The sequence below is a fragment of the Petaurus breviceps genome, unplaced genomic scaffold, assembly GCF_028583685.1.
Source record: "Petaurus breviceps papuanus isolate PSGF00001 unplaced genomic scaffold, PetGlider_PUasm1.0 37, whole genome shotgun sequence".
Taxonomy (NCBI): Eukaryota; Metazoa; Chordata; class Mammalia; order Diprotodontia; family Petauridae; genus Petaurus; species Petaurus breviceps.
Window position 1 is genome coordinate 16,774,403 of NW_027186296.1, and position 12,281 is coordinate 16,786,683.

Here is a 12,281-nt window from a genome sequence, read left to right on the forward strand (position 1 = left end):
TATACCAGAGTTATAAAACTCAAGGACTGACTCAAAGCTTCCTAGTGAGATAGGACTAGATAGAAATGTAATTGGGAAATGTTTAACAAAATAAATAAAAAAAATACAACATAGATAATGTTAATTTGTGATTTTCTAAGTCAATATACAGCCAGCAGGAATCAGTTTCTATTAGAGTTTGACATCATTGCTCTATACCAAGCTGCTCAAGCTTAATAAGTAACCTTGTTCAGGTGACTCAAGTTAATTCTGGCCATATGATTTTAGTTTTGCATTTGGAAAACTTTCACAGAAGAAGAAAGCTCATTACCTACCTACACACTCAACTCCATGGAGGATATACCCAAAAGGACATTCGCAGCGGTAGGAACCATCTGTATTGATGCACTGGCCATATTTGCAGATATCAGGCTCTTTGCATTCATCCATATCTTAACCAAAGGAGAAAAAGCATAAATAATAGGATAGTGAGGGGAGTTAAAGGGGAGATGTGTGTCATTATTTCCAGCACACAACTTATCCTTTAAATTTTCAAAGTCAATGGGAAAAGTTAGTTTTAATTGGCTTCAATGACAAGATAATAATGGCTCCAATTTTATATTAAATAGTTTAATTTCCCAACACTGATATATAAGTGTATAGTAGGGAAATTCAAACAATTGTGAAAAAGAAGAGGAAGTAATAACTGTTGGATATTATTAAAAAAAATCAATGACAAGTCAAATATGAGATACTTACCAATACGAGTGTCATCAGGTCCAACAATGATACCACTTCCGTATGGGCAGATTTGACGAAATGCCTCTGTAAATGAGATAAGAACTTGTTCATTTATGTGTCAGATACAGTTAAGACCTAAGCTACTTTGCATATTTGATACATACTTATCTTTCTGACAGGCCTGAAGGGATTAAGCTGTTTTTTTTCCCAATAAAGACACTAGAAGTTTTTACTGTATCTTAATCACATTAAAAAGAGGGGATGGGTCTTATTAATCTTTGCATCTCTCCAAGGATCTACAAGTGTCTGTATAATGGAGTATTAATCTTTTTTTCCTAAGCATCCCGACAAGAAATATACATGGATACATAAAAAGTCTGCAAAGAAGAGCTACCTAGTGTATGACTTACTAAGAGAAGTCTAGAGTTGTCTGAGGCATATAGAGATGAAGAGATTTGCCCACGGTAACACAGCTCTATGTGTTAGAGGACATGCTGTGAACCCAATGCTTCCTGACACCAGGAACTCTATGTACTATGCCACAATGACTCTTGGCTTTAATGAGATATACAACTAAGCTAAATAAGCTCATTTCCCCCAGGGTAAACCATTTTTCATTGTGCTTAACTGTCTAGTCTACTTTCATGGCCAGCCTATGTTATGTACTGCACAAGGAATTAAGAGAGATATTAGGATATACCATCTGGCTCAGTAGGACACAGCTCACATGGGTCCCCCCAACCTTCTCCCTTTAAGGCACAGCAGCATTCTTGTTTGGAATGGTTTCTGGATTTAGGTGATGAACATTTGCCTCCTTCAAACTTTGCATAGCAGTAGCTCATTCTCAAGTCTGCAATATAAATTCAAGAATCTTTCAGCATAATCATACATATGCTTAAAACAAAATTTAAAAACTTAAAAAACAAAGCCACTATAGATTTGCTTAAGCTACCATTAAGCTACATTATTTAGTTTACAATACTATAATAATACTCCTTAAAGCTAACAGTCCCTTTAAAATTAATTAAGCTTAATTACAGAAAGATGGAGACTGAGATAGAGATTGGACCTGTGATTTCATTGGTGTATGGACTCCTAAATGATTAGGTGTCTCAGAGTTACCCAGAGCCCTGAGAGTCACACAGCCAGTACCTGCCAGAGACAGAACTTGAACCAAGCTCTTCCTGGTTCTGAGGTTGGCTCTCTACTATACCATGCAGCCTCTTAGGTGTGGAAAGATATCATTAAAGATTATGTATGTACTAGGAAGAATTTGGTAAAGAAACCTTTGAAGCTTAATTTTGCTATTTCTCCTTTTGACCAACCTCTTGTATTAGTCTGATATAAAAATAAAATCTAGGAAGTCAATTTTCAAAAGTGACATTCTTCAATGGCTTCACTATGGACTTGTTATCATGTAAAGAGAGTCATTTGTGAGATCCAGAATTTGACAGTTCAGACCATACTCACTTTGGATGACATTTAGCAAAACATATTGGGTGAAGACAGGCATATTGGATTTGGGATACCATACTCTGCTGCTCATTTTGGGTGACCATCCAATTAAAATCCCAGACCCCATGCATACAGCAAGCAGAGAACTGGCAACTTTGCAGAATGTCATATATGTAGTATGAGAGTAAGCTACAGTTTCCTGGGTGCAAGATGTATGCTGGGTATTTCAAAAAGCACTAGGTACTTCTAAGTTCTAAACGGGAGCTTGTTTGGCTCAAATGACCAGAAAACAAACATACAAAATAACCTTTCCTTTTGAAAGAACAAATTGCTTTAACCATTACTTCTTAGAGGATACTAGATCTAATTCACATAAAATACCCCAACGTCTGTTGACATTATTTTGGGAACTGATTTTTCCTTTCTTATAAAGTGTGGTGACTTAGTAAAGCGGGGTCACTCTAGGGGCAGAAGTTATGCTTTACTTCAAAACTAACCTCCACATCCCTGAAAAAACTTCATCATTCTCTTAGTCCTTAAATTAAGCAGAGGCTAGAGGCTAGTTGTAGAATTAGAAGCAAATACTCTCATGTCTGTATTATGCATTTCTTCACCTCTTTTCCTAATCCTGTCCAAACCACTCCTCTGTCTTCTTCCAGCTTTCAATCTAGTTAACATATTAGCCTATGTACTTTGCAAACCTTAAATAATTATATAAATGTTAGTTATAACATACAAGCTGTCTATTATATACTATAAATTTCTTTTTAGGAAGTTTCATTTGATTTAATTTCTAATACTGTCATGAAAAAGGAGATATTCTATTTATGTGCAAGGAATTTAAAGACTAGTGGTTAATTGAGTTGCCAACGTTTACATGTAAAAGAATCAAGACCAAATAGTAACTGACATTTGCATAATACTTTTAAGATTTGCTAAGTGCTTTAGGTACAAACTCTCATCTGAATTTCATAACCCTGTGAAGTGACTACCACAAGTATTTTATATATAAGGTAACTTAGCCTTGTAGAAGTATCCCCTTGTGAGGCGTATGGGGTATTCAGGGAGGACTAGCACCTCTGGTAAGGGTTTGCTGAATCCTTTTCCGGGCTGCTCATCCACCTTTGATGTCCACTCTCATCTGGCTCCAAGAAATTGTATGTAGCATGCTCAGTGGCTACACTCTGGCGAACTGGCTTAGCAGATGGGCTAAACCAGGTTGAGGGTAACCAACGGGGGGTGACTGCCTCAAGCATGTGAAGACTTTTTCTGGTGGAATGGATAGGCGAGACCAATTTGTTCCAACAGCCATGAAGGCGGCTGAAGCAGGTGCTACAGAGCACTCAGAGAGGCTGGTCAGGCAGCGAAGATGACAGGGTCATCCATGCATCCTGGGCCATCACCAGTTGTCTTGACTTTTGTCCTGTCACTAGACTCTGATGACTCAGGAAGAGAGAGTGAGACTGAGGACTTTGTCCAACTTTGCCTTACTAAAATCCAATTCACAAACAAGTCTTGATATCACCAATGACATCATTGGTCCTCCTTGAAAACGAAGGATGGATAACAACTTAGCCTCAAAAAAATTAAGTGGTTTACTCATGGCCATGTTAATAGGAAGTGCTAGAGACAGTATTTGAATCCAGATACCTCTTCTCATTGATTCCAGTGTTATTTACATAATATGTTTCCTCTTCATGGCTAAAGGCACAAACATCTGAATCTTAGACTGACACCTGACTCACTGGACTTGGCTGAATAAAGTGGATATCCTAATCTTTGGCTGCTTTCTGACTGACTTAATTTTGCTATTTCTGACTTTTAGCTCCTCCATGACTATTATTTCCCTTATTTCTACCTTATTCTATTTCTATTGTGGTAGGGGGAATCTAGGTAATACTTATGAAAAGTTATAAGACTTTACCTTCCAAAGAGTTACCTGAAGGTCAGGGGTAAAAGTATTAACTATATCTATATTAGCCCAAGTACTTAACAAATATTTGATGAATTCCAATGACTTGCTTGTGTGTAACTTTTAAATCTGATCTGTCTTCATGACTTGGTCAGTTGATAGGTACTATCAATGAATCTCTTAATTGTCTTTAACCTGAATTTTCATTTGTTTTAATTTCTAAACGTAAAGACATACATTCAGATTTCTTTGTATGATAATTTAGTTTAAATTTTATACACACATGCACAGTGGCAAAACTCACAGAAACCTAAATGTGTCAACTAATGGAAGAAAAATACTTTTACCTTTTGAGTAAAACCTATTCAAGATAGTAACTAATTCTTCTGGCTTCTAAATGTTAATACTTCCTTTTAAAATTCACATTGCCTTTTTCCTCTTCTTTATTTGGCACTCCACCATTACCTTCCACATCATATCCTGCATTAAACAGGGTTTCAACAATATCAGGTTTCTAGTAACTTGAGGACTCAATTAAAAATAGGTTTCTAGGCTTCTGAAACTGTCTACTGGTTTCCATGGCTTCTTTTGCAATCAAAAAATGTGAACCTGGCTCACATTCGTTCCTTCTTAGCTTATGTTCTTGCAGTGTGCATGTCCACACTACAAAGAAGCACGAATCACCTGACAGCATCTCGACAATGGGAGTAGTAGCTCCTGATGCCTTGGCTATGATTCTTTTTTGTGCTCTGTGTGAGTTTCATGTATTAGCTTGTGCTTTTGTTCCCTTTAAGCCAATCAAAGATGACTTTTATTTGAGAAACAGCTTTGCTCCTCTACACAGTTAAACTGTCTATGAGGGCCCCACCAACCTCTGGAATTTTATCAGAACTAACAGAAGTCACTTTCCTTGCTTGCTTTCCTTCTTTACTGGCTCTGTGTTCTATAGCTAAGTCCATGGAAGGGCTACTCACAGCTGGCTTTATTCTTTCTTAAGAGTTCACTTGCTCTGTGACAGTCCAACACAAATTAAATTAATGGCTTAAAAATTTCCCTTGGCCTGTCACACTGGCTAACTTACACCTGGCCTCGCATTGTTCCCTTTTCCAAAAAAGATCTTGTTGGTAGAGCAAAAAGTGAAGGGGATGAGCTGGCACTTATCTGGTATATCTTAGGTCATATGGACAAAAAAACACAAAATGACAAGTCAAAACATTTAGTTGGTGGTGGCTGGAATTAAAAGGAACTGCTGCTATTTTTTTTCTTTACTCTTAGTCTGACTACATAATGCCAACATCACTGGCTGAAGAGTGAACATTCAATCAGATAAGTAATTTGACACCACATAGACAAAAAATAACTATGGTTGTTTTACTGAATTATTTCTAGCTGTTCAGTCAAACAGAACAGAAAAATAAAAAAAACTGGTTTGAATGTGTACTCATTTTCTGTACATTGTCTTAAAAAAGGCAGGTTACCTTTTTTGGTGGAATCATTCAGTGGTTTAATAAAGATGATCTGAAAGACTCACAAATGAAGTTTTTTTTTAAAGCTAGAAATCCAACTCAAGTGAGAAACTGAAGGACTTGTCCAAAAAGTTACCATCTGTGTTAACAGAAGTGGAGAGGGTTTAACTTCTGGTGTTCCTGGAGTACAAAAATCAACCCCAAATTTTGAGAAAGATTATTTTTAACCTCAGAGTATCAAGTGAACACTGGAATAGGTGATAATCAGTAGGTAACACTTTGTGAATGAAGAATCTCTGCTTTCTTACTGAAAAGGGCCAGAGCTTGGTTTACATTTCCCATAAAACCATAGCAAATCAATACAGGCTAATTAAATGATAAACTCTTTAAAGTGGCTTACCTTGGCATCTTCTTCCAGTGGAGGATAATGAAAAACCTTCTGGACAGAGACATTTGAAGCTACCTGGAGTGTTACTGCATGTGCCCAAGGCACAGATTTCTGGCTCTTCCACACACTCATCAATATCTAAAAGAGTGATACATATCAGATTATTTCTAAACATAATAAAAATATCACCAAAATGTCAACATGAAAAAGTAAAATATGCAACTCAACTTTGATAATCTTCCAATAATAAAATTAGGAGGATTCAAAGACTTTCAAGTGCTTAGTTTTTAAAAGTCAGCCTTTCAATTCTCAGTGTACAAAAGTGAGTCTAACAAGGTCTTCTTCTGGGTGGAATGAGGTCTCTCTTCCAAATGTCATCACCATTCATCATATTAACAGAAGTAACATCACACAATTATGCAAATGAAAGGTACTTTAGAGATCCTGTAGTCCACACTCTTCACCTACTCATAAAACTTAAACCCAAATCACAGGTTAGTTACTAATAGCTGAAACTACCAATCCAATATTCTTTGTACTGCTCCAAGATTAAGTATGTATGAGAAAATTCATGCAAATGAAAATAAATGATGAGGATGTTCAATGACCCACTTTATAGTTTGTTTTCAAACCTACCTTAGGATTATGAACAACAGTATGGTGTAACACAGGGGTGGGGAACCTGCAGCCTCAAGGCCACATGTGGCTCTCTAGGTCCTTGGGTGCAGCCTTTTGACTTGAGTCCAAGCTTTATAGAACAAATCCTTTTATTAAGGGGATTTGTTCTGTGAAGTTTAGATTCAGTCAAAGGTCCACACTTGAGCACATGTGGCATTAAGGCTGCAGGTTCCCCATCACTGGTGTAGTGGATAGAGATCTAGCCTTGGATTCAGCACCTGGGTTCAGAGTCCTACCTCTGACACATATCGGTTATGGAACTTTAAATAAGTCACAATCTCTCAATGCTCTAGGTAGCTCTCTAAGACTTTAAATTACAGAAAAAGTGCCAACTGGCATTTGTAGAAGGAACTTTCACATCCCAAAGAACCATACATTACTGAAATCATAAGTCCAGTCTCTATCCCTAAGATTATATGCTTTGGAGTTGGAAGATACCTTAAAGATAATCTAATCCAACTGAGGGAACTGAGGACTAGAAAAGTGAAATGACAACCGAGAAGATCTTCCTCTTTGGTGCAGGACAATCTGCTCAAAGTGTAACAACACAAAGGTATCTTATTTGTACATGGGCTGATTTTCATTTCACCAGATGGAAAGATATCAGAGAAAAATGGCACTGCTAATGAACAGTACAGTGGAAAGAGCTGGATTTTGAGTCAAAAGACTTAGGTTTGAATCCTTTGTCACTTACTTCCATCACTTTCCTCCTTTGTGCTTCCATTTTCTCATGTGTGAATGAAGGGGTTGGACACAATGACCTCTAAGTTCCCTTCTAGATCTTCTAGGATTCCACATGAGGAGTGGGACAGGGAGCACGATCAAATGCAAAGACAACTGGCTGTAGGGAGGCCTCTGAGCATTCACCCAGTGGCTTTCCCCAGAGGACTTTCTTGGAGGTCAGTTATAGAAAGACTCCTGAAGCAGCTGAGTTGGATGTCTTCAGTTATTCTTTTTGAAGCTTTCCATCTTCTTTTTTTTTCCACTATTTTCACCTCTGATAGAGAACCAATAGATCTAGATCTTTCTGGTCCTAGGTTTTTAAAAATTATCTGTAGACCTCTTCTGAAAGCTCTAATGCTGAAATTTAATTCTGATCCACATGAGGATCATAGGACCATAAACTTAGAGGTAGAAGGAAAGTCAGAGGCTATCTAGTCCACCTCCCTAAATTACAAATGGCGACGTTACTTGTTGTGGCTCTGATAGGCATAAGAGGCAAAGATTCAGATTCGGCTCCTCTGACTAAAAACCCAGCCCGGCTCAGATGTGGACCTGGGGCTCACAAGGCTGAGGGCCTTACCCAAAGCCACACAGACAATAAACAAGATTTGAACTTAGTTCTCTTGACTCTAAAACCAGTGCTTTTTCTTTTCTCTGTGGATATGGCCTCTCAACATCAGGGGCATAACTTCATTTAGATGAAAACAGCAAAGGTTCCTGTGCATTGTGGCCCATTTTTCTTCCCATGATGAAATGATGAGTCCTACTTTCTCCCCACTGTGTGTTCAGCAGACAACCTCCATGTCATGCAGCAGGGCTAAGCAGCACTTCAGGGATACATGCTATTGTACTGACCATGGAATAATACAGAACACATGTTGGCTTGGGGGTTACTGTAAAGTTTTTAAGCCAGAGCCACATGTACACTGGCCCTGAAGAAAGATCCCATGTTTTACAGGTTAAACACAAAGAATAGCTTTTTCTTGACAAAATGAAATTTTGTAGCATCTTGGATGGCACCACATGCACACAGTACAGTAATGATAGCTGATGAGGATGACAAAGAGATTGGGAAGTATGGAGAGAGCACCAGATTGGGAGAAAACATACTAGGGTTCAAGTCCCAGCAAGTGCCAGCCATGTGACTTTGGGTAAATTACCTGGCTTTTTTGGGCTTCAATTTCTTCATTTTTAAAATGGAAGTTTGACTTGCATAAGCTTTATGGTCCTGTCCAGTTTTGATATTCTAAGATTAAAAAGTCAGTTCTAACTCAGTCACTCATTTGTTGTGTGAACCTAGGTAAGTCTCTTCATTTTTGGAGCCCATTCCTCTTTTACAACAATTAAATACCAGACCAGGGGATTTCTAAGGTCTTCTCTAGACTGCAAGTCCATACTGCTGATGGCAATGATACTTGCTTCCATTCTACTGTGTGAGTACCATTCAATTGAGTCATGGCATAATAATGTGAAACCTAAATATAAAGAGATTTAGCAATATTGTTTTGTGCAGGATCACTAAAAACTGGCCTCACTTACAGTGAAAAGTCTAACTTCTATAAAATGATCCAAATGATATTTTGAGACCCTCGTCTTTGGTGGGTTGGCTTTCTGGTTTCTATAGCCTGGAAGTAGGAAGAAGGGCTGAAGAACAGAAGAGATTAAGAGATGTTTAATTGAATATTTTCTCTTTTTGTGTATTTCCATTCTACTTACTCACATGGGATCCATAATGGCCTCAATTCATGAGGCCAATCTTTAATGACCAAAGATCAATTAATGATCAATATTTCATGCTGAACAAATAACTGTACCTGGATCATTACTAGTTGGAAATTTATGTTAGATGTGAAGTAAAACTCTCAATACTGAACATGTAGAATGTCTTCCTTTGGAAGTTTTATAAGAGAATAATTCTCATATGTATCTGAGGTTAAAGGGATGGATTAGATGACTCTCAATCATAATATAAGGCTTTTTTAAAAAGATATCTTACATATTAATGATAAAACTCTCACTAACTACAGTATTGTTGCAATAATATTATGCAATTCAATAATTAAATATCAATAAATGTCCACTCTTTTAGAGATGAAAAAGATCCATCTTCAGACACTTTCAATGAACCTTAACAGCAGGGTGCAATGCAAAGGCATTGGTTCCAGAGTCAGAGGATCTGGACTGGGCTATCATCCCCTTCCTTGCTCCCTATGTGGTCCTTCTGTTCTCTGAGCCTTAGATTCTTCAACTGTAAATTGATTTAGAGGCTAGATTAGATTATTTCTAAGGGTTTTTTTTTTGTAGCTTTAAGTTACATTATCCTATGATTTGCTTTTCTATCTTCAAAGCATTAACAAAACTTAAACCACTCCAATCAGTACAATATTTCTGAATGTATCACCTTAAAATATCTAACATATTCTGAAAACAGTATGTAGCTAACCTCTTCCATGAACTGCCTCAATGAACCCTAAGAGGTTAGCCAGTATTCGTTGACAGAGTGGCAGCAGGAAAGATGAGTGGGAAAACCTAGATATTCTTGGTTTTCTATTCAAGAATGAAAATAAGATACAACACTCCATCTTTGAACTCTTTCCAATGCCTGTCCCCCATGCCTGGACTACTCTCCCTCCTGGCCTCCTTGACTCCCTCTACAAGTCTCAGTAAAAATCCCCCTTTCGCAAGCAGCTTTTCCCAGGTCTCCTTGATTTCAGTGTCTTCTCTCGGAGACCACCCTGGTACATGTGGCAGAGATCTCATCTCTACACAGTGCACCTGTGAGCTCCTCGAGGGCGGGGCTTCTTGTTTCATGTCTTTCCTTGTATCCCTCTGGCTCAGCATAGCTCCTGACACATAGGAGGTGCTTAATAAAATACTTACTGACTGACTGATACCGTTTGTCTGGATTAAGTAACCCAGAAGGTTTAGAAATGCCACTTTTGTTTTTGTCGGTTTACATTCCTCGTACCTTCACAGTTGTCATTTTGCAGGCTGTATCCAGGAGGACAAATACATCTGTAGGATCCATCCAAGTTCTGACATGTTCCTGGTGCACACTTTCCAGGATCAGCGAGACACTCATTTATGTCTGCAGGGGAAAATGAAGGCTATTAACTTCATCAGGTAGCTAGATTCAAATACATTAGAAACAAAATGAAGACAAATTAAAGCCTATGAAACTAAAAAGAGAAGACATAAAAATACTCAACTCTCTAAAAGATGTGATTTTTTTTTTTATCTATCAGCTTAAAAAAAAGTTAATGAGTCTGAAAAGTTTTATGGTCTCTCTTATGTCCATAAAATAATTCCAAAGTAATATTTTGGAGCTTAACTAAAAATATTTTGAAGAAAACCTTTTCCTGACTGTGGATACGATTACTTATTTTAAAAAAGATGTCATCATCCCTGACTTTCTAATAAAGACAGAGTTTTGGGGTTTTGTTTTCCAGGTGGCAGAATCTGAGCTTTATTGTCTTTCCTTCCTCATTCCTTTACCAAAGACAAGTTATAATAATTTGGGAAGCTTTTATATGGTTCTACTCACCAACACAACTTCTTCCATCAGCAGTCACCTCATAGCCCTCGTTGCACTGACACTGGAAGGACCCAACTGTATTGAGGCACTGACCATTTCTGCAAAGATTCCCATTCCCAGTAGCACATTCATCAACATCTATAAGAAAAAAAAAACATTTGAGACAGTCCAGAGAGAATGAATGTTACACAATGATGACAACAGTTAAAATTCCAAATGCAGTAACACTGGGTTTCTCTAGTCTTTTTTGGCTCAACCAAATATACAAAGATTCAAAAAGAATCTCTTATTAACACAGCTCTAGCTTTAAGTAAGAAGTAAAATTTTACTCAACATAGTTTAGACAATCACCTTCATTAATGGGTGTGATATTTTTGCAATAGAATTTTAAACCAGGCTCAACTGGAGTTTCCTTTAAAAAAAATAAAGAATTACTAGTGAATTAATAGCACACATCACAATGGAATGTATAAAAAGTGCCTGCAATTAGTTGCAGGTGCAATTAGTTTTTGGCTCTCCTCAAGATAAAGCACATTTGTTTAATTATACCTGTCAATGATTAATTGAAGATATAATTAGTTACAAGTGGAGGGAAAAGTGATTTCCAGTAAGTTCAAGAATTTGTTTCTGTTAAGAGAAAAAGTCATAGCAGAACATCTGGCTAAGTCAGTTTACATTATTATTCCTAAATCATATGATTATTTACGAAACAGAGCAGATGCTCTGAATAATAGTCTATATATGTTTATTCAGTTCACAGAGACTGATAAATTAACTGATTTTTTTTAAACTGAATTTTCATCAATGTAAAGAGGTCAGGTACTCTCTCATCCAATGCAGGTCAGCACTTTTTAATCTTAGAGAACTGCCTGAAACACTGAATTTTTAAAAAGTGGCCTATTGACTACAGGCAACTTGTGGAAACTAAATGGAATCTTTATTTTAAGTAAGTAAGCTTTTTTCTTCCATAAATATTTAAAAAATACTGACCTATGCAGTCATTGTTGTGTGAGAGAATGAACCCATGGTTGCATCGACAGTTGAAAGAACCAACGGTGTTTCTACAAGTTCCATTTCCACAGGCATCCCTTTCACACTCATTTATATCTACAGAAATAAAGAACACAGATTATTCAGTTACTTACCTGCAAAGGATAGTAAATTATAGGAATTTTAAAGATCAGAAAAAGTCTACATATGAGTTCAGAGAATTCCACATCTCTATTATTCACATCACATTATTTTCTGTCTCAGTGGTGACTCCTGACACACAGAAAATATGGTTCCATGTATAAATATTAAGGTTAAACTATCTTCATAATTGGCACATCATTTTCAGTAATATGGAAAATAATGACATAGGAACTACCAGAGAATCACTGTAACTATTTTAAAAAAACTATT

The 12,281-nt window shown here is 37.1% G+C and overlaps 1 protein-coding gene across 4 annotated transcripts in view; it reads right to left on the reverse strand.

Moving 5' to 3' along the window:
- Positions 1-12,281, reverse strand: part of FBN1 (fibrillin 1) — a 305,284-nt gene that overhangs the window by 29,289 nt on the left and 263,714 nt on the right. For 3 of the 4 annotated variants that reach the window (XM_069097991.1, XM_069097992.1, XM_069097990.1), the window contains 7 exons: positions 11,868-11,984; positions 10,887-11,015; positions 10,311-10,430; positions 5,954-6,079; positions 1,421-1,570; positions 739-804; positions 315-431 (listed from right to left, as the gene is read on the reverse strand). The exons of the other annotated variant lie outside the window; for it this stretch is intronic. In XM_069097991.1, the coding sequence (XP_068954092.1) occupies positions 315-431; positions 739-804; positions 1,421-1,570; positions 5,954-6,079; positions 10,311-10,430; positions 10,887-11,015; positions 11,868-11,984 (825 nt within the window). The remainder of the gene's footprint in view (positions 1-314; positions 432-738; positions 805-1,420; positions 1,571-5,953; positions 6,080-10,310; positions 10,431-10,886; positions 11,016-11,867; positions 11,985-12,281) is intronic. 4 annotated transcript variants of the gene reach the window in all.